Below are 21,004 nucleotides of genomic sequence, written 5' to 3' on the forward strand. Positions count from 1 at the left end.
GGCGGACAGAGCTCCATTCGTAAGTAGAAACATTCGTAATAAGTAGAGTTACCACTGTACTTGCCCCGGGCCTTGAAGGGCTATGCCAGACTTATGCTGTCATGCCAAGAACACCCCATGCCTCCCTGTCGCCCCAGGTCTCAGACAAGCCCTGGATGGGCCCTAGCTTCATGCTATAATTCTGTGTACCCAGGGCCGGCTCTAGGCCCGCTCCCGGTGGTGCGGGGCGCCAGGCCACCAGGGGCGCCACGGCGCCCGCTGAGAGGCGCGGCTGAGGCTGCCCCAGGCACGCCTCCGCTGTTCAGCGGCTTCAGGCCGCTCTCCGGAAGCGTGCTGGCCTGGGGCTGCCTCCGCCGCACGCAGGGGCGTCGCAACAGGGGGCGGGCAGCACCCCCGGCCCAGGGCCGGCCCTACGGCAGGCTGGGTGGCGCTGTGCAGCTGCGCCCGCGGCAGCCCCCCTGCGCGCGGCGCTCGCCCGCCGCACTGGGAAACGGGCGGGGGGGTGCTGGAGGGATCCAGCGCGCCAGGGCGCCGGGCATGCTTAAGATGGCTCTGTGTGTACCCTTAGGTCCCATCTGCACTAGACATTTAATGCAGTATCGAACCAGTTTAAATTGCTGTGGACCCCAAATATGGGTCCTTATGTAGCCAAAATCCATGCAGGAGAGAGAGGCATCAGCCGACTTGGAAGAACCCAAGGTTTGCACAAGTACAAAAGATTTGCAGCGGGAGAAGTGAGCACAGAATACTGACTGACTGTGAAAAGGGCAGAAAAGCAGGAGGTGGGAAGCATTGTCCCGGTTTAGGGTATGACTGGCTGGCTGCCTGTTACCCGCAATAGCAGGAGAAGGCACAAACTAACCAAAAGCTACAACAAACTGCAGCTGCATTCATAACATAATGTGAAGTCATGGGTTTTGTTTTACCAGTTGGTTCAAACAAACTGAGTTGTCTCACAGATGAGCAAACAAACCAAGGTGTGTTTCGCCAGAGCTTTCTGTTTTCCAGCTGCTCTTGACAAGCATTTGAGGTGACTGCCCCAACAAGCCATGCTTATTCAAGGCTTGGGCTCAGAGGTGTAACAAACCATGGTTATAAGCCATCAGCAAGCCATGGTGTTTGAGCAGACGCTAAATGGGCCACCAGTCAAGGCCACCACAGAATCCTACACTGAAGATCGTATGAATCGGGGAGTTGCACTTGAATGACTTCCAAGGTCCTGTCCAACTCTGTATGGTTCTAGGTCTCTAGAGAGGTTGGTCTAAGCCCCTTGGCCTACCAACACCCTAATCAAGTTTTGAGTTTGAATGGCCTGTAAGGTTGACGTTTTCTCTCTCTGGGCTTGCATACACCAGAGAAAAATGTGGATTTATACCAGCCTGTTTCCCCATTAATTTAGGGACATCGATATGATATCCTCCCCATCCCAGCATTTTCCCAGATCTCTCCCCGCTTTAAATGTGGGCCTTTTTCATCTTTGGGAATTTTGAAACAGCCAGGATTCAAAAATCTTGCATTTAAAAAGGGGAAGGGTCCAGGAAGACTCTGGAATGACGTTCACATTTTGGTCTCGTGTGGACAAACTCTCTTTCTCTTCCATGTAGGCTTTAATACAGGGGTTCCCAAACTAAGCCCCGGGGGCCGGATGCGGCCCAATCGCCTTCTAAATCTGGCCCGCGGATGGCCCAGGAATCAGTATGTTTTAACATGAGTAGAATGTGTCCTTTTATTTAAAATGCATCTCTGGGTTATTTGTGGGGCATAGGAATTCGTTCATATTTTTTTTCAAAATATAGTCCGGCCCCCCACAAGGTCTGAGGGACAGTAGACCGGCCCCCTGCTGAAAAAGTTTGCTGACCCCTGCTTTAATAGCACATGAGAAATTTTTCCTGCATATTGAAAACCTGAGCTGCTATATTTCTGCCTTTTGTGTGGCTGTTTAAATGCTCAGAAGTTTTCCCAAGATAAAAAGAAAAGAGGTGGGTTTTTTTTAGGGTGGGGCAAGAATCTTATACGTGTTGGCTAACTGAGAAGCTCTGATCTACCTCAGATCTATTCATCAAAAACAGTGATAATTATACTGTGCAATACCTCCTTGGTATCTTGTGCCCTGCTTAAACCTTGTGCCATAAAACAAAAGAAAGCAAAACAAAAGTCAACCAGTTTATCTTTGGATGTGTCAGAACGCAAGCAGCTACCGTAATTGGATCACTCTGTCCGCATGACATTGTCCTCCCCAAGGAGATCGTGCTGCATTTTGACACAATAGCCTATTTAAATTTACTCAGGTCTCTGTAGACAAGCCTGGAAGGTGCCACAATGCCACACAACAAAACAAAACAAGAAGTTTGTATATGGGATTTGGGAGGAAGCAGAGATGACATAAACCCAACTTTCCAGATGGGAGGTGACAGAATATGTGGCACAATCCTATAAACAGCCCGCTGATCTCAACGGGGCTAATGCCCAGATAAGTGTTAACAAGATTATCTTAGCCTCAGCTCCCTGATCAACAGGGTAGGTGAAGCTCAATGATAGAGCACTCAGATGCTTTTGTCCTTCGTCAGCAAATCACGGTGGAGCAGGATGAAGTGTGGTTTTCCAAATATTGTTGGGACTAAAACTCCCTTCACATATGGGCCATGCTAGCTGGGGGTTGATGGGAGTTGTAGTCTAATAACATGTGGTGGGTGCCACAGGTCCCCCATCCCCTGAAATGGAAGGGTTGCCCAGAAAGCTGCCTCAATACTGAGTCAGACCAATGGTCTGTCTAGCTCAGGGGTCAGCAAACTTTTTCAGCAGGGGGCCAGTCTACTGTCCCTCAGACCTTGTGGGGGGCCAGTTTTTTTTTGGGGGGGTGAACAAATTCCTATGCCCCACAAATAACCCAGAGATGCATTTTAAATAAAAGCACACATTCAACTCATGTAAAGAAGACACACTGATTCCCGGACCATCCATGGGCCAGATTTAGAAGGCAATTGGGCCAGATCCAGCCTTAGTTTGCCTACCCATGGTCTAGTTCACTATCATCCATGCCAAGGGTTAGCCATCATGGTATAGTCCAGATGTTTTGGACTAACTACAACTCTCGACGGCACGATCCAACATGGCCAATGGTCAGGGATGATGGGATCTATAATCAATACTGTCTACCCCTGGTCTACTTAGAATCATAGGATTGTAGAGTTGGAAAGGAGACAGAGGGTCATCTTAATCCAAACCCCTGCAATGTGGGAATCTCAACACATGGCCCTCCAATATGAAACGATACCGAGCCTTGCTTAGCTTTGCAAATGTGCTAGTATATTTCCTAATATTGCCTGGAGATGCTGCAGATTGGGACCCTATAGCCCTCCAGATGTTGCTGGAATAAAAACCCCATAATCCAGGCATCCCCAAACTGCAGCCCTCCAGATGTTTTGGCCTACAACTCCCATGATCCCTAGCTAACAGGACCAGTGGTCAGGGGTGATGGGAATTGTAGTCCAAAACATCTGGAGGGCCAAAGTTTGGGGATGCCTGCCATAATCCCTGGTTACTGGCTACATTGGCTGGGGTTAACAGAAGAAGAGTCCTGCTGGATCAGGCCCATCCAGTCCAGCATCCTGTTCTCACAGTGGCCAACTAGACCTGAGTGCAACAACACTATTCTCCTCACTTGGGGTTCCCAGCAACTTGAATTCAAAGGCATATTGCCTCAGGCAGTGGAGGTGGAGCACAGCCAACACAGAACATCCTTCCTTCTCATGGCAAGTGCATGTCAACAGGTTGCCAGCTGGAACCCACTCTCTTGTCAAGTTACACAATGTGGACGCATGCCCACAAACACACACAACAACATGCAAAAAAAAATATGTACTTACGCCGGAGAATCTCCCTCTGCTTCCGGACGTACCACGTGTAGAGAGCCGCCCGCTTCTGTGTTTTCATGGGCGTCCCCTTGTTGAGATGTTGTGAGAGATGGGACTGATTCAGTCCAGTGACATCCACCACCTCCCTCTGGGGGATGTTGTGTTGCTGCATGTAACCCTTGATCATTTTCGCCGCTCGCCAAGGGTCCTCGCTAAGAAAGGGGGGGGGGAATGACAGTTAACCACCACTCTGTAGAAGGCACTAGAAGAAACAGTTTTAGGCATATAAAATGTTTGGAGTGTTCAGGATCAAAAGGTAGGGCGGGGAGTTATGCTTTTTCCCTTGAGGGGAAAGTAGATTTGGAGAGAAATTTGTTTAAAATTTATCTGATGACTCAACCCAGGGTGGCTCTAAAATATTTGCCGCCTGAGGCTGATTGGCAAAATGGCATGGTTACCACCGCCCCCAACAAAGGCACCCAGGGCAAAGAGCTGTTTGACAGTGGAACGGACTCCCTCAGGAGGTTGAAGACTCTCCTTCCTTGGAGGTTTATAAGCAGGGATAGGATGGCCATCTGTCATGAATGCTGTAGTTGAAATTCCTGCATTGCAGAGAGTTCCCCATTCCTCTCAGGAAAAATGCAACAACAACAACAACAACAACAACAACAACAACAACAACAAATTAAATAACGATTTGCTGCCCTTTCATGTCACCCAAACCATCTGCCCTAGGCAAGCCACTTCACAATGCCTAATGGCAGGGCCGGTCAGAAGCTGACTAGAAGCCATGATGCAGGACAGAATTAGCCATTCATAGACTCAGGTCTTCAAATAAGCCAAGAAACCCACAAACACGTACACAAAGTTATTTGTGTTTTGACTTTTACAGCTACTCTGGGAAATTCTAGATACACATTACTGGTTCTAACTGGAAATCACTCCAAGGCTGACTCAGGTGTGTGAAGAAGACACAGAACACTCACAGCCTGAAATTTCACCTCAGATGTGATGGCCTCGCGTTTGCTCTGCTCTCAAGGGCTGGCCTCCAATGTGAGGTAAAACTTCATGCCTTCAATTTTGAGGGAGAAATGTAGAAATTGCCTCTACCTTCCTGATTTTTTTTAAAAAATCACCAGAGTGTGTTGAGTTACTCTTGGACCAAATTACAGGTCTCTAGAACATTTGGACTCCTGCTAACCTAGCAGTTCGAAAGCACGTCAAAGTGCAAGTAGATAAATAGGTACCGCTCTGGCGGGAACGTAAACGGCGTTTCCGTGCACTGCTCTGGTTCACCAGAAGTGGCTTAGTCATGCTGGCCACATGACCCAGAAACTATATGCCGGCTCCCTCAGCCAGTAAAGCGAGATGAGCACCGCAACCCCAAAGTCGTCCGCGACTGGACCTGATGGTCAGGGGCCCCTTTACCTTTACCCCTTCCAGAGAGCAATAATGGGATGTACCACTAGGGAAGCCCCACGGCACCAACGAAAACAGGATAAATCCACCACAAATGCTCAATTATTGGGTCAAAAACATATTGTAAAATGTACCCACAACCCACACCCACCCCCGATCTCAAGTAACCCTTAACAGATATGAAACAGGGAGGGGGGGCATTGAGGGAAAGGGCAGATTTTGGAGGAAGAAGTTGGTATTTCTGCAATGCCTGGCTGGGCAGAATCCCCTTTGTATGTGAGTGCAGATATAGTTAAAATAGATTTTGTTAATCCAGAGAGCCAGGGTGTGTTTTTTTAAAAAAATATAATCCAGGAGAATAAATTATTGGCATATATCTTGGGAGGATGTTGTGGGGTTTTTATTTGCCTACCCTTGTTGTGAAGATGGCTGAGACGCTGAGGGCGGGAGAGCAGGGAAGGTAAACTCTGCGACAAAACTTATCCGAAACCACAAACCCGCGAGCCGCCTGTGATTGGGCAACTTCCAATGTTTGCTGGAGGATCGGTGTGTCTTCCTGACCTCGTGCATATAGCTATCGTATGTTTCTGTGACTCAGCAAAGGGCCTGACTTTCATCCAATAACTCTGGGTACACAAGGCAAGAAAAGAGATCGCAAAAGAGATGCACTCCCTGGTAGAGTGAGATACTAACTCAGTTGGTTAGTGACAAACTCTATCAGAAGCGTGCCTTTGGCGAGCGGCGGACTTGGGGAGCAACCGGCTCCCCGGAACGGATCGTCGTCGTAAACCGAGGTACCACTGTATATGTCATGAAACATATGCCCATACTCCCTAAATCAAGGATGGGTCTTCCAGGTGTTGGGCTACCTTCAACCCCAGCTAGCAGGACCAGTGATTATGACAGCCATAGTCCAGCAGCATCTGTCACCGCTCCTGCCCTAGGTGGCAAAATAAGTTCTCATGGGATGGATATGTGCTTATTATTTTGTGCTCCTCACTCGGTACACAGAGGGCCTGTGGGCGGGCCTGAACTAGGCTCCCTAATGCCAGCCTCTTCTCCAGGTACAAAGGCTCCCTTTAAAGCAAACAGGGACCTCATTGCAAAAGCCTCTTCCAGGCCATGGGATTGATCTTTTGTTTGCACAGGAGGGAAACTTTGCCCTGACACTGGAAACCCTGGAGCACTTGGGGCGGGGACTCTCTGGGTCTTCTGCATCCAAAACTGCACCAGGGGAGAGGACTGAACCTTCAATGGATGGCAGAAGACATCGTGATTCAGGTTGTGTTTCCTCTGCGGAGGTCTACCTCTTCACTGCTCCTGGATATTTATTTGAGCCAGCGGAGAGGAGCCCCTGGCTCAGAGGCTGGAAATGGGCTTCCAGTTCTCTTTATCAGACACGTAGGAGTCTCTGCAGCCCCTGCCAGCCACTGGCCCACTTTGGGTGTTTTGTTTAGCTGGAATCTGTTCTTGAACTATGATAATATCTCCTCCTTGCCCGGATGAGAGAAGTGAGTGGTTGTGCATGGGTAGGAACACCTGGTTTATTCGTAGTTGGAATGTTGGCTATTCCACAAAGGTAAAAGGCACATCTCTCTTGCTCTGCCCACTTTTGTTTCTGGCTCCACCAACATTTTCCTCTGGCCTCTCTCCACTACGGGCATGTGGCCCCTGGAAAGCTGCCCACGAAGAAAAGCGGCCCTCGTGCCCCTCCCAGGTCAGCTTGCAAAAAAGTTAAGCAATCACAGTAAGACAGATTAAAAGGAAAACGTTAAGATGAGAATATAAAGCAGTCAGATGATTTTAAAATATATATACAGTGGTGCCTCGCTTAATGAATGCCCTGCTTAACGAAATTTCCGTTTAACGAAAGGATTTTTCGAGCAGAGGTTGCCTTGCTAGACGAATTCCTTTTACGAAAAATTCATCTAGCGAATCGCGGTTTCCCATAGGAATGCATTGAAATTTAATGAATGCGTTCCTATGGGGGGGGGAATTAAAAAAAAATTCAATGCATTCCTATGGGATTCGCTAGACGAATTTTTCATTATAAGAAAAGACCCGTGGAACGAATTAAATTCGTCTAGCAAGGCACCACTGTATAGTAATGAGCACAAAAGCAATGTACAGATTTTAAAGCCGGGATGTGTGTGTGTGTGTGTGTGTTTTGGAATCTATTGCATTCAATATTTATACTGATTTTTAATGGCATTTTTATTGCTTCTTTTATGTCTTCTATTGTGTTTTGCAACAAAAGAAGCAATAAGAATAGAACTGAAAATCATTCAACATCAAACACAGCGAACGGCAATCAACAGAAGACACAGAAAAACCCACCAAGAGACCCTAAGCAATTTTCAAATGGCCCGTGCAGGTAAAAAAAGAGGAAGGAACCGCTGCTCTAATATGAATATAGGTTATGGAGACTGAAATAAAATAGCATCCTATATTTACTAACAGCACACTCATTGAGTGTGGATTTATGTAGCCAAAATGGCACCACCTGTGCAACAAAAGGCAAGGTGCCTGTCGGCTTGGGGGAATGCCAAGGCTTGCAGACCTACAAAATAGCCACACTGCAATATTCTGTTGCAGATCTCACTTCTTTCACTCTTAGGGGACAAATGAAACTGCAGAGACACTCCCTCGCCCACTATTGTTTGTGCAGCCACCCCCTTGCCCCCCACCCCCAAGGAAAGATGGCAACCAACTGCAAAGCACCTGGATTTTGCCTGTTGGACCCCCACCCCCACCCCAATGGACCAGGAAGTTGCATCTCTGGGTGGCCTTCAAACGGCAAACTTCTGTTTGCTTTTTAATTATGCACTGAAGACTGGTCTCTTTTGGTCATCTGCTTTATGAGCCATGAGAGCACACAATTTAGTCAAGTCACAAGAACTGTCATTACAGTCCACCACCCCCACCCCATGACCTGGGGGGGGGAGGAGAAAGAAACAGCTTTTAGGCTGAACAGCACCAGGTAAGCTATACTGTGACATCTCTGACTCAATCCAGTTCATAACCAGTCTGCACTCATAACCAGCTGCGGAAAATCACCTCCTACCCCCCAACACAGAAGGCAAAAAGACAAAAGAAACAGGTGATCAAGTAGGTGGGGAACCTCAGGCCCAGGAGTCAAATGTGGCCTCTGGACCTCTCTGTCTGGCCCTCAGGAAGTCTTTCCCCACACCTCACCCCACCCCACCCAGTAGCATAGTATTGCACCCAAAATCTTTTTTGCCTGACTGAAATGCATCCTTGGACTGTGATAACGTCTTTCACTTGCCTGGATGGAGGCTAGAGAGAGGGGTGGGAGTGTGGGGGGGGGGAACAGTCAACTACTATACAAAGGTAATATTTACATTTGCTGCTTAGACCACTTTTACCTCTGGCCCCACCCACCCCTGGCCCCTGCAAGGTTGATCAGTAGGGAATGAAGACGTAAGAGTGAAAAAATTACCCCAGTCCTGAATTACTGGGATGGATGGGAAAGGATCAGTTCCAAAACACAGGTCCCCTCCTACCAAACTACCCAAAATTATGTTCCAGGTGCTTGATAATCCCTCAACAGTGTCTATCTTTGGTTGTTACATGTTTCAAAAGGGGAGGGGGATAAAGAAAACAATGTGTATACTAGAGATGGAGTTGGATTTCCACTCTCTTCCTGTCCTTTTTCACTTGTGTCTATTATCATCACCATCCTGTGAGCAGGGACTGCCTTGATTTAATTCCCGCATTGAACTAGCTCTATAATTTTATGATTCTATGAATTGATTATACATAAGCTGCCCTGGGCGCTTTTTTGGCTGAAGAGTGCGGTACAAAGGCACTAAATAGATAAATAAATAATAATCCCTGTACCACATGCTACAATGCAAGCCTATGGAAGCCTGTACAGCAGAACTTTCCAAACTTTTCATGTTGGTGGCATGCATAATTTCGCGACACAGTGGTTCAGTTTTACTAGCAAACCAGAGGTTCAACTAACCCCTTTTAGAGATACGGACACATATGGCACAACACACCTGCACACTGCAGCCGGCACACTAAAGTGTCGCGACACACAGTTTGGAAAGCTCTGCTGTACAGGGAAATAGAGCTGTAATTCAGATATGAACCAAATACCATTTGTATTATAAAACCGTAAACACAAACAACGGCACGTGTGGTTTCTTACTCCTTTCATCCTGATTCTCAATACTGTATATAGTTTACACTCAAGAAGGAAGAAAGGATTGGAATATTATTTTGGAAAGGACAAGCAGCTCTAAAAGGCCACTAATCTACTACTTCCCAAAGCAATTTAGAAAACATCATCGCAACAATATATTCTGTTCTTTCCCTTCTTTTCTACAAACTACTCTCTTGTCCTTCAGCAGACCAAGATCACTAAAAAAAATGGGTGGTGTAGGGGAATTAGAATGCATTTAGGACAAGCAAATTTTAAATGGCTAAGGAAAATACAAGCTATATCAACTCGGATAAGGACAGGGACAGCTGCTCTAGTTTACGTAAAGCAAAAACCGATTACAGCACAGATGTCAAAATCAGAAGGAACTGAGTGGGACTTATTCGCAGGTTAAATGCGTCTAAAGGTTTTTAGCCGTGCAGCGCGCAACCCTATGCACATCTCCTCAAAAGTAAATCCCATTTATCAGTGGGACTCAGTCCCAGGTAAACATGTACAGCAGGGCGGCAGAATATTTTTTTAGCCTGAGGGCCACATTCCCTACTGAGCAACTTCCCGAGGGCCATATGCATGTGATGGGCATGGCAAAAGTGCGCAGAACAACAAATGTACATTTAACCTTTGTGCTAGGAAGTTCATTTCTACACACGCAGGTGCTGTAAATAACAAGGGTAGCAATAGAATTCCCATTGTCCTAGAATGGGAATTGTAAAACAAAACAGAACACCTGTTTTCATATATTTTTCTTCTCATCAGCCATGAGCTCCATACCTTGTTCAGTGGAGTTCAAATGAGGGGCATCCTGGATTATGGGTTATTATAAACCTGAGCGTTTTTACCTCTGTGTCACAGATTGAAGATAACCCGTTTGGCTGTGGGTGAGTCAAGTTGTTTACAATGCATGTTTAGTATTTTCAGACCTCCCTAGCAGGGAATGAAGATACACCCAAGCGTACAAGGAAAGGCTGGTGTTAAATATTAAGGAAAACCATGGATCTAGATGAGCACTTTGGCAATTAACAGCCAGCTGAGGAAAATTAGGGAATCTCCTTCCTTAGAGGTTTTTAAGGGAAAGTTTAGTGTAGCTTTGATTGAGTGTTTTGGGTACTGTCTTGGTTATCCATTATCCAACTCCCTTGAACTCTCACTTGAGACCAAATCAGATATTTTTCATTTCTTCTCTCTCTTATAAATATGAATATGCATTAAAAATAGTACTGCCTAATATGAAAAGATTGCAGGGCGATTTACATTAAGATTCATTAAAAAATACAGTAACAGCGTTAAAATAAATCCGAAGGCGTTAGTGGTTAGCACAAAATTTAACTTTAAAAGGTTTTTACAAACTGCTGGCACTAGTTCTTCAAGCAATATGTGTTCAGCACAGGTCAGGTGTTACACTTTTATTGCACACCTGTGCTCCTTGTGGGACGTCTGCAACATCACGAGTGCAAATAGACAGGGCCAGAGATAACCTCACAGAAGGGATTTTGCTCACACACACCATACCCTTTCTAATGCAATGCTTTTCAAGGGAATAAATCCACAACTTCACATTAGAATAAACTTACATATGCTAGGAACTGTTCAGGGATGGACCCAATTGCCTAGAGGGGTGAACAGGCTCTGCCTTGGTGGAGAATGCTGCATCTCAGTGATAAGAGCATCTGATCCCTAACATCTTCAGAGAGCTTCCCTGCCAGATGTCCTGGACAGCTGCTGCCAGTCAGTGTAGACAATACTGAGCTAGACAGTGCAAAGATCTAACTCAATATAAGGCAACTTCCGATATTATTTAAGTTATCCAGCAGAGTTTGGTCACCTGTGAGCTAGGTATTCACCATGATGATGATGATGATTCAATTAATTTATTAATCACCTTCTAAACCACTCCAGGTGATTTGCACATAAATAATTTAAAATTGTTTAAAACCCAACAACAACAAATACATATAAAACAAGAATAAAACTGTTACAAATGAAAACTAATGGTAAAGACCCATCTGTCTATTTACCCACTGGAACAAATACGGTATGTACAGTATTAAGCTTTTTCTGGAAAGTGCATATAGTGAGTGCCTTTTGTATCTCAAAAGGAAAAAGCTATTCCACAGGGCAGGGGAAGCCACACTAAAAGCCATGCTGCTCTGCATAATAATAATAATAATAATAATAATAATAATTATTATTATTATTATTATTATTATTATTATTATTATTATTATTTATACCCCGCCCATCTGGCTGGGTTCCCCCAGCCACTCTGGGTGGCTTCCAACAAAATATTAAAATACAGAAATTCATCAAACATTAAAAGCTTCCCTAAACAGGGCTGCCTTGAGATGCCTTCTAAAGGTCTGGTAATTGTTGTTCTCTTTGACCTCTGGTGGGAGGGCGTTCCACAGGGCGGGCGCCACTACCGAGGGCATTACCTTGGAGGGAACTTCTGCAAATTTTGGACCTTGCATGAAAGATGGTCCCCGAAGTTTGCAGCGATCTACCAGGTGTATAAGGAATAAGGCAATCTCTCAAGTAGCCTTAGCACTGACATCCTGAACTTGGTTTGAAAGCAAGCTGTTATATGCTGGCCATAGCTTGCCTCCAACAAGCAACCTTGCCACTGTATTCTGCACCAACTGCAGCCTCCAGATCAGTCCCAAGGGTAGCCCCGTGTGGAGTGCATTGCAGTAATCCAACCGTGAGGTTACAATGCACAGACAACTGTGGTCAAGATATCCCAATCCAGGAATGGCCATAGCTGTCTCACCAACAAAAGTTAGTGAAAGGCACTCCTAGCCACCGAGGACAGCTGCGCCTGCAGTGATAGAGCTGCTTCTAAGAGCACCCCCAAACTGCTGCTCCTTATTGGGGACTGTGATCCTATCCAGAGCAGGACCTGGGAACTACTCACCCACAGACCCTCTGTCTTGGCAGGATTCAGACTCAGTTTGCGAACGTGTGAAAGATAGAAAAGGCAGCCCTTCACATGACAAGCTATAGCTGCTGAAATCCCTCTTCTAAACCAGTATTAATAGTGCAGATACCATACCATCTTTTACACCAACGTTAAGGTGGTCTACAGCCATACTACCCTGAACACACCTGATCTCGTCTGTTCTCAGAAGCTAAGCAGGGTCAAGCCTGGTTAGTACTTGGATGGGAGACCAATACTGAGGCATAGGATCCCTGCACCTTTCCACCTTAGTCACAAAGTGGTTTTCAAAACACTTCATTCAGATTAATAAACGTTAGCACTTTCTAACACTCACAACCCAACCAGAGGCAGTTTTAGGGAAGTGTGACTGGTTGGCTGCAGTGAAGAACAGAGTGTGGGGGGGAGGTACATCAAATTTTAGCATCACATGACCCCACCCTGCTTGTTCGACCATCAAGAGGGAGCTGATCTCCTCACTTTTGGAGGGGGGTGCACTTATGGCTGAAGTGGGGGGTGTTAGTCATGCAAGAGCCCAGAAGTGATTAAAAAGTCGAAATAAATTTAAAAAATAAAAAATTGTCCAGTAGGACCTTAGAGCTTATACCCAGAACAAACCTAGTTGGTATCCAAGGTGCTACTGGACAATTTTTAATTTATTTATTTCAACTGCGTCAGACCAACACGGCTACCTACCTGAATCTAATAATATAAGGACTGTCTGGCAGGACCATACAATCTAGTCCAGCCTTTCTTCGCAGCAGGAACTAGCCAGATGTTCCAAGGGCAGAGATGGGGAACCTGTAGCCACCAGATGTTGCTGAACCACAGCTCCCATCATCCCCGACCACTCGCTATGCTGTCTGGGGCTGATGGGATTCAAAGTCTAATGACATCTAGCAGGCTTACAGGAAATTGGCTTTTTGTAGCAGCTCCCCTATTAGCGTCCTTTGATTTCGCAGTTCCGTTTTCACCTCCACTCCCCGCCCAAGCACGAGACTCTATTAATCTCAGGGTCGTGGATTCGAGCCCCACATTGAGCAAAAGATTCCTGCATTGCATAGGGTTGGACTAGATGACCCGCGAGGTCCCTTCCAGCTCCACCGTTCTATGATTCTAAGGAGTGGGTGCCCGTTTCAACCAGCTACAAGTGTGAATCCAGCACCACCATATGAAAGGAAAGGCCCTAACCTCAAGGGTACAACATCTGCCATGTAGGCAGAACTCCCCACGTTCAATCCGCAGCATATCTCCAGGTAGGGCTGGAAGAGACCCCTGCCTGAAACCATGGAGAGCAGCTGTCAGTCAGTGTAGACAACACTGGTCTAGAGCAGGCATGTCCTAGAGAGGAACCATTGACCTGACTTAGTATATGGCTTAGTATACTATAAGACTTAGTATAAGGTTCCAGGTAAGACTGGGTCCCAACTGGAATGACCTGCCTTGGTGCAAATTGACTTGAGCTGCGCAGGCCAAGGCAATATTTGAGGAACCTTCCTGCAAGAGCTTCTGCTTATTTATTTAAGAGTGTGCTTTGAAAGACGTGGCGGCGGGGGAAAGATCTCTGTGTTTAAGCTTTCCCTCTTCACTTCTTAGCCAACCAACATCTCCCCCCACCGCTACACAGAGACACATGTGCGTACATACACAAAACCAGGATTTGATTTACAACTTCGCCAATGAATAACCCTCCTCCCCTCTCTCTCTTTTTTTTAATCGCAAGCTCTTGTGTATCTTTCTGTTGATGATTTATAGAAATAAATTAATAATAGCCAGTCCCCACGTGCTGGAAGTTTATGTTCTCCAATATCTTCCACACACCACCAGATTTGGGTCAGATTTATTTAAACGTAAGAACTGCTTCATTGTACGTATCAGGGGAAAGTGTCCATCATTCTTGGTTCCTGGCAAGCTGGGCGACCTCCCCTTGAAAGACACGAGTTTCAGAACCCTTGGCAAGATATGAACTTCCCCTGTTATCAGTACCAAGCAGGTGCGAACCAGAGGTAGACTGCTCCGGACTTGGAGGTTCCATTTTGCCATACATCCTAACATTTGATAATACTGTACACCAAAACACACACACACTCCAAAACCATCATTTGGGTTGACTGAATATTTGCAACAAGACAGTAGAAATGTACGCATCATCCTCACACCCCGTAAGTTTTGAGTATGTTTAAGGGTACTCTTAATGTTAACATTGGGGAGGGGGGTTTGCCTCCCTTTAAACAGGAAGAGACAAAACTTAAAACTCACTCGTTTATCTGCCAAAATAAAATAATATGAAAACTTGGGAATCTGGATGAAAGCCCTCGATAAAAATTGGTTTGGTCCTCTTTGGATACTTTCTATGCTGTGCAAAGGCACTCTAAACTGGTTCCTGCTTCGTGGACTCCATGGAATTCTCCTAGGCTGCGATCCCCACTGAATTCCGTGGGCCTTACTTCTGAATAAGTTCGCCCCGGGTTGCACGGTAAGGGTCAAACTCCACCGGACTTAACCAGGCGTTTTTAATTAGGCTGCGATCCTATGCTCACACTTCCCTGGGAGCCCAACTCATTGAACTCAACGGACTTCGCTTCTAAGTAAATACGCATTCATTGGATCAGACTGTTACGAACCGGTTCTGGATCGAGAGAGGCCTGGACCTCTTGCGAATGGAGATCATTCAGATCAATGGGAAGCTGGCCAGGTTAGGATCCACAAAACGCCAAGTCCCTTTAGCCTACAAGGGGTGCCAAGGGTCTCTCTCCCAGAAGGGCGCGGCCTGATCTTGCGCGTGTTTACTCGTGAGTCAGCCCTGCTGAATTCAAACCGGGCTTCCTCTTCCTTTCTAACTGAGGAGCCGTGGATAAGATTGCAGCCTGTACAGTACAACGTTTAAGGCCGCAATCCTAGATAGAGGGGGAGGGGGTGCGGCTTCTTTCTGAAGACAGACGTGTTGAAAGAGCACCGTACTGCGAATTTCCATATGCTCCGGTTTCATGATATGGCGTGTAAACGGACCGGTGGTGGGGAGGGGGCTTCGGGTCCCTGCTCTCTCGGAGCTGTTAAAATGACGTATAGGTTCAAACCTTTTTTATTCAAGAGTTTGTCCAAGACAATTGGGTTGACCTACTGGCCTGAAAATCTCAGGGGGGTAGGGTATTTTGGGGGGGATTGTCCCTTCCCCAAACCCACCCCTCGTGACATTTATTACCCGTACGTAAATGAAACTGAAAATCAAGGCAACTTTGCTACGTCCAAATGGGCCCGGAGTGTTTCTTTGGGGCGATATGCCTACCAGTTTAAACAAAGCAGTTGAGCATTTACCCGGAAAGTAAACCTCGTTGAACTCACTGGAGTTGACTTGTGGACAAAGACGCGCGCAGAATGTGCATCTTATATAGGCTGTTAAAAAAAAAAACTCTTACTCAGAAGTAAGCCCATTGGAAATAAACGAAGGAAACTTGATTAGGATCCGGGCCGGCCACAAAAGAAGAAACGTGGTCTTCGGGATGAACTTCCCCAGCCAACCCATGGGATCCAAAAGTGTGGCCTTATTCTGGTAGGTTTACTCCGAAGTAAGCCACTTACTTCCAAAGTAAACGGGCAATAGTAGATTGCAGCCCACACAGCCCCGGTTCCTGACCACCTTTGTTCGGAAAAGTCCCGTTCACTAAATCCTATGCTGCCCAGTTAAAATTGGAGTAGGCTAAGCGCGACTGAACTCCGTGGAACTTGCTTCCGAGTAAATTATACGTTGGATCGGGTGCCAAAAAGTACCTTAATAATTAAGGCTGCGATCCTCAACACATTAAGCATATCCCACTGAACACACTTCAACGAAATTGAATTAGACGAAACAAATTGTTCAATAAACTACTGAATTTCCTGGATTCTTTTTAAAAAACAAAACACCTCATTTTTCCCAATTAAGGAGCTTAAAACAAAAAGCAGGATGGGTGTAATGGGGAAATATATTTATCCTTGGCTCTCCTAACCTAACCTAATTCTGGTCAATTACATTCCATAATCAGAATAAAACAAGAAAACGTTTGTTGTTGTTTTTTAAAAGTTACCTTTAGACTGAAAGCCATTTTTGAGCTGTTGGTTTCTAAGCCGCCGAGGAGAGTCGAGCTAAACCGGGAAGAAATCCCCAGCTTCTCTTTAAATTGAGGCGTGGGGTTAATAAATAGCAGAGTTTATTTAGTTGATATTTTGCTAAAGGAAAAAAAAAATCGTAAACTACGCGGGATAATTAGTAACCAACTTGTCAAAGCCGTTCAGCTGACTTTCAGTTGGGAGACACACATATATTTATAAGGAGATCTTTCTTTAGCTAACAAATCGAAGGGAAGAGACTTGGACCGGAGAAGGGGATGCAAGAAAACGAGGTGCTTATTTGACAAAAGAAAAGTTTTTGGAGAGAGAGGAGGGAGGGAAATCTTACTAGGAAGTGGAAGGGTTTACTCGGGGTTAATTATTATTAGATTCCCTTTTAATCAAACTCACACTTCTCTCTCTGGGGCCTACCCCCAAATATATTACTACTACTACTACTACTACTACTACTACTACTACTACTTATTATTATTATTATTATTATTATTATTATTATTATTATTATAATATTCCCCTTAACAACAAACTCCCACTTCTCTTTATGGACTTTATATCGCTATTGTGATGGATTATGATGGATGGCTTTTTGACTAGATGATGGTAGATTGTTAATACAGTATTTATTATGGATTATCATGCTTATGGTTTGTCTTTTAGAAAAAGCAACTGAAGAGTATATATCTACACACACACACACACACACACACACACACACACAAACAAACACACACAAACACAAATGTTATATATTCAACAACATGGGTCAGACAACGTTGTATTAGAGTGACTTCCGAAAAGTTGGCCGCTTGTCGATATTCATGTATATAGGTGCTGAAAATTCCCCACAGTGTGTGTGTTTCATGAAAATGTTGCATATTCATCGATATATATTAGATAATGTCAGCGAATCCCCAAAAACTTGGCCAATTCTCGAAATTGCGTCAATTCTCGAAATTGCGTCAATTCTCGAATGTTGCCAGTTCCAGGCAATCTTTGCAAATAAATGAAAACTCGATTATATGCACGGGTATAATACGCCGAGGTTAACCAAAGCTAATCGCCAGCGATTTGTATCTGAATCACAAGGAGTTGTCTGCCTAGTTTCCGACCGTCCCGAAACCTAAATCCACCTGAGATTGTCAAAATCCACCAAATTTTTGACCTTCACCGAATGACACGTGCGTCATCCATATAACGCGTGCAATGCCTAATTAAGGCACGACATAATACGTCCTGTATCTTGCCTATGTGATATCTACTCTACGTATACGGTATTATACAAATTATGTACACACAGGTGCACGCTCACACGAAGAAAAGCCCATTTAAATAAGCAGATGTGAAATAAAGGAAGAATCCCCACGTTATTCCCCCCCCATAAATTATCCCCCACCTCCCTCAGGCGGTTTAAGTCTCGTCCTTCTTCCCTTTTGGCCTTCACCTTGGGCAAAGAAGCGCCTGAGGGGAGGGGCAGAGGGCAGCTGGAAACTCAACTTCTAGGTAAGTTGATTTCAAAAAGCACAACCACAAGAACAGCTGTAGCAGCAGAGCAGCGACTGAGCTCTTCTGCGTCTTCTCAAAAAGACCCTGCAGCGGAATCCTAGGGGAATTCGCTCAGAAATAAATCTCCTTGCATTCTATGGGACTTACTCTCCCCTAAGCGTGGCTAATATTTCGGCTTTTCTATTTAAAAAAAGATCCATTCCAAATATTACTTTTCCTCCCGCTTAACCTGTTGAAATGGCGGGTGGGGTCATGGTAAGTGGTTTAGAGGGTTTGGGGTTTTTTTCTTTTTCGATTTTGAGCAATCTACAAATTCTGTAAAATAATTTTTAAAAAACAACAACAACATAGTATATACCTCGCTTACCGTGACAATTTGTTTACTAGCTTGCTGGGCGTGAGAGGGAAGGGTTTCACGTGAGGGGGTTCTGGGAAGGCGGGAGTTTTTCATTTCTCTTGGGACTTGCACCCCTAAAACAGGCTCCTTAGGAAAGAAGACCCCACTCAACACAGCGGACTAACTCCCGGGTAAAACACGCACAAGATCCAGCCGCCCGCGTCCTAGGAAAGCAGGCTTTTCGGTTTTTGTTTTAGGGAGCATGGCAATCAATTTCCATGCATTTAAAAGGGGGTGGCAGAATAAGGAGAACACCTCAGTCCTGAATACAGACAAGCCTTCTCAAATTGCGCGCGGGTGAGGCATGCGTATGCTGGCCACGGGGACCACAACAACGTGGTTGGGTACACTATTTTTTTGGGGGGGTTCCCCAATCGAGCCATGTTTCAATAGGAGACCTGAATTAAATGGGTATGCACTGTGGGGCGGGGGGGGAGTTTAAATAGAAACTTCTAAAACGACCCCACCCCCATTTTTCTTTAAGCGTTCCAGTCCGTGCTCTTTTTTTAAAGAGAGTTTTTGTGCTTGAGATGAGCCAAAGGCTCGGCTCCCGCCGGCTTCGAACGCTCCCTCAAACCGAACGTTCAGTTTATCCGAACGTTCCATCCTCCCCTTTTGATCTGGACGTTCCATCAGAACGTTCCATCCCTTTTGACCCGAACGTTCCATCCTCTCCCTTTCACTCGGACGTTCCGCGCGCGGTGCTGGCTGCGCCCCCGGGCTTGCCTGGAGCCGGGTATCCTCGCCTGCGGTCCGTCCGTCCCCGCTGCCTTTTTTACCTGATCATCCTCTCCACTTCGGCCCTTTGCTCGGCCGCCTCCTCGGTGTTGAGCGCCTGCAGCTCGCGGAGGATCTGCGGGGTGTCGAAGTCATCCCCGTCGTCGGAGCCTTCGTCCCCGGACAGCTTGTCTTTGCTGTGCCCGTTGGACAGCGTGTGGAAAACCGGCTTGCTGTCCACGTCGGGTCCGCCGCCTCCGCCGCTGCTGGGCGAGAGCTGCAAGTTTTCTAGTTTGACCCCGTAGGCGCTGCTGCCGTTGCTGGCGGTGGTGCTATTCCCGCTGGCGGTGCCGGAGGTGGGCATCAGCTCCTCCAGAGCTTGGATCAGGACCTCTTTGGTGACCCCGGAGGTGAGGAGCGCTTCGAGAAGTTCTTGCTGCAGAGCGCTCAATTTGGACACCATTTTAAACCAGGAGGGAGGGGGGAAGGAGAGAAAGAAAAGGGAGGGAAAGGGGGGGAGGGTTAGGGAAGGGGTGAGGAAAGAGACCCCCCAAAAAACTCCCGACCCTCAGAAATCCAGCTTTGCTTCCCTTTCGGATGGTAACCCCCCGAATCTCCAGTCTTGACACCTGTTTCTGCCGAGAGAATCACTGGAGAATCACTCTCGAAGGATGCCTCGGCCGGCCTCTACTCCAATTTGATGATCTCCATTAGGCAATATAAGATATGCAAATGAAGTGGGCAGACGGGGGCATTCTTGCAGCATGCAAATGATGGGCAAGGGGGGTGGTACTGGGCAGGAGGGGAGGGGGAGGGGGGAGAGAGGGAGCAGCAGTACGAGCATTCTCTCCCCTGCCCGGCGTCTAGAATTGGCTGCGCTCAGAACCAGGGTGTCTCTAAGAGATCGCCAGATCTTTTTTCTTCTTCTTCACTGTACTTTGAACCTGTTTAGGGAGAGAGAGAGAGTGAGAGGGAGGGTGAGGTGAGCTATCAAGGGCGACCGAGAGTCTCTCCTTCTTGTGGGGAGGGGGGGAGCTAATCTGGAAACCGCTGGGCTACGCGTGCAGGATCGAAACCTCCCCGCCCCCCCCCGTTCGCTTAAAAAGAAAATAAATTGGGGAGAGATGGGTCCCGATCCCTTGAGCGGCTCTGCGGGATCCGCGTTTTACCTTCTTCCGTCTTAAGATAGTGGCTTGGTCAATTTCACGTTCCGTTTTTATAGCTATAACTCCCCAGATTTCTTTCTATCTCCTTCGATTTCTTTTTGGATTCAAGTTTGGTAAGGAAAAACTTGACAGGGCAAATATTACTTCGCAAGGTGGAAGAACTTCCCAAATTATTATTATTGTTATTATTTATTTCTCCTTCTTATGCCCCCGACTACTCACTACCAGTTCCAATTTTCTGAGGTTCATTAGAGATAAATTTGTCAAGACTTAAAAGAACAGCAGAAGCCGTTTGAGATGTGTGTATTTTTATATTCGGGATCTGCGTCCAAATTTGAACTATAGAAAACAATATATTACATGATTGAACTGGTCAAAATATATATACTTTAACTGAAATATGATAATACTTCATTTTGAAATAATTCCACGTTGGAATATATGTTGGTTTTTATTTCCAGCCCAGATACTTGAGAATAAGTTGAATTGAAATTAGGAATTGAAATTTAAAAAGTAATTTGTACTTCGCAAGAATGCATTAGTAAACTTTCCTTGCATGTGTACATGTGTCAACAAACATTTCTCAATTGAACAACGAAAAAGGCTCTCCTTGTGGTTTGTAACGAGGCACAAGAGCAAACTTTCATTTTAACTCAATGAATTTCAAGTTAAAACAAAACGATTAAACACTTTGCAGGCAGGGTCCGGCTAAAGTTAAGC

At 45.9% G+C, this 21,004-nt stretch overlaps 1 protein-coding gene and 1 long non-coding RNA gene across 4 annotated transcripts in view; both read right to left on the reverse strand.

Moving 5' to 3' along the window:
- Positions 1-20,053, reverse strand: part of HNF1B (HNF1 homeobox B) — a 62,351-nt gene extending 42,298 nt beyond the window's left edge. For 2 of the 3 annotated variants that reach the window (XM_035139222.2, XM_035139220.2), the window contains exons 1-2: positions 19,181-20,053; positions 3,867-4,066 (exon numbers count right to left, since the gene is read on the reverse strand). In XM_035139222.2, coding sequence (XP_034995113.2) covers positions 3,867-4,066; positions 19,181-19,581 — 601 coding nt within the window. In that variant the 5' untranslated portion in view covers positions 19,582-20,053. The remainder of the gene's footprint in view (positions 1-3,866; positions 4,067-19,180) is intronic. The other variant, XM_035139219.2, reaches the window with a different exon arrangement.
- Positions 1-21,004, reverse strand: part of LOC132593242 (uncharacterized) — a 329,416-nt gene that overhangs the window by 43,805 nt on the left and 264,607 nt on the right. The window lies entirely within an intron of this gene.

Source organism: Zootoca vivipara, chromosome 15 (assembly GCF_963506605.1).
Source record: "Zootoca vivipara chromosome 15, rZooViv1.1, whole genome shotgun sequence".
NCBI classification, from domain to species: Eukaryota; Metazoa; Chordata; class Lepidosauria; order Squamata; family Lacertidae; genus Zootoca; species Zootoca vivipara.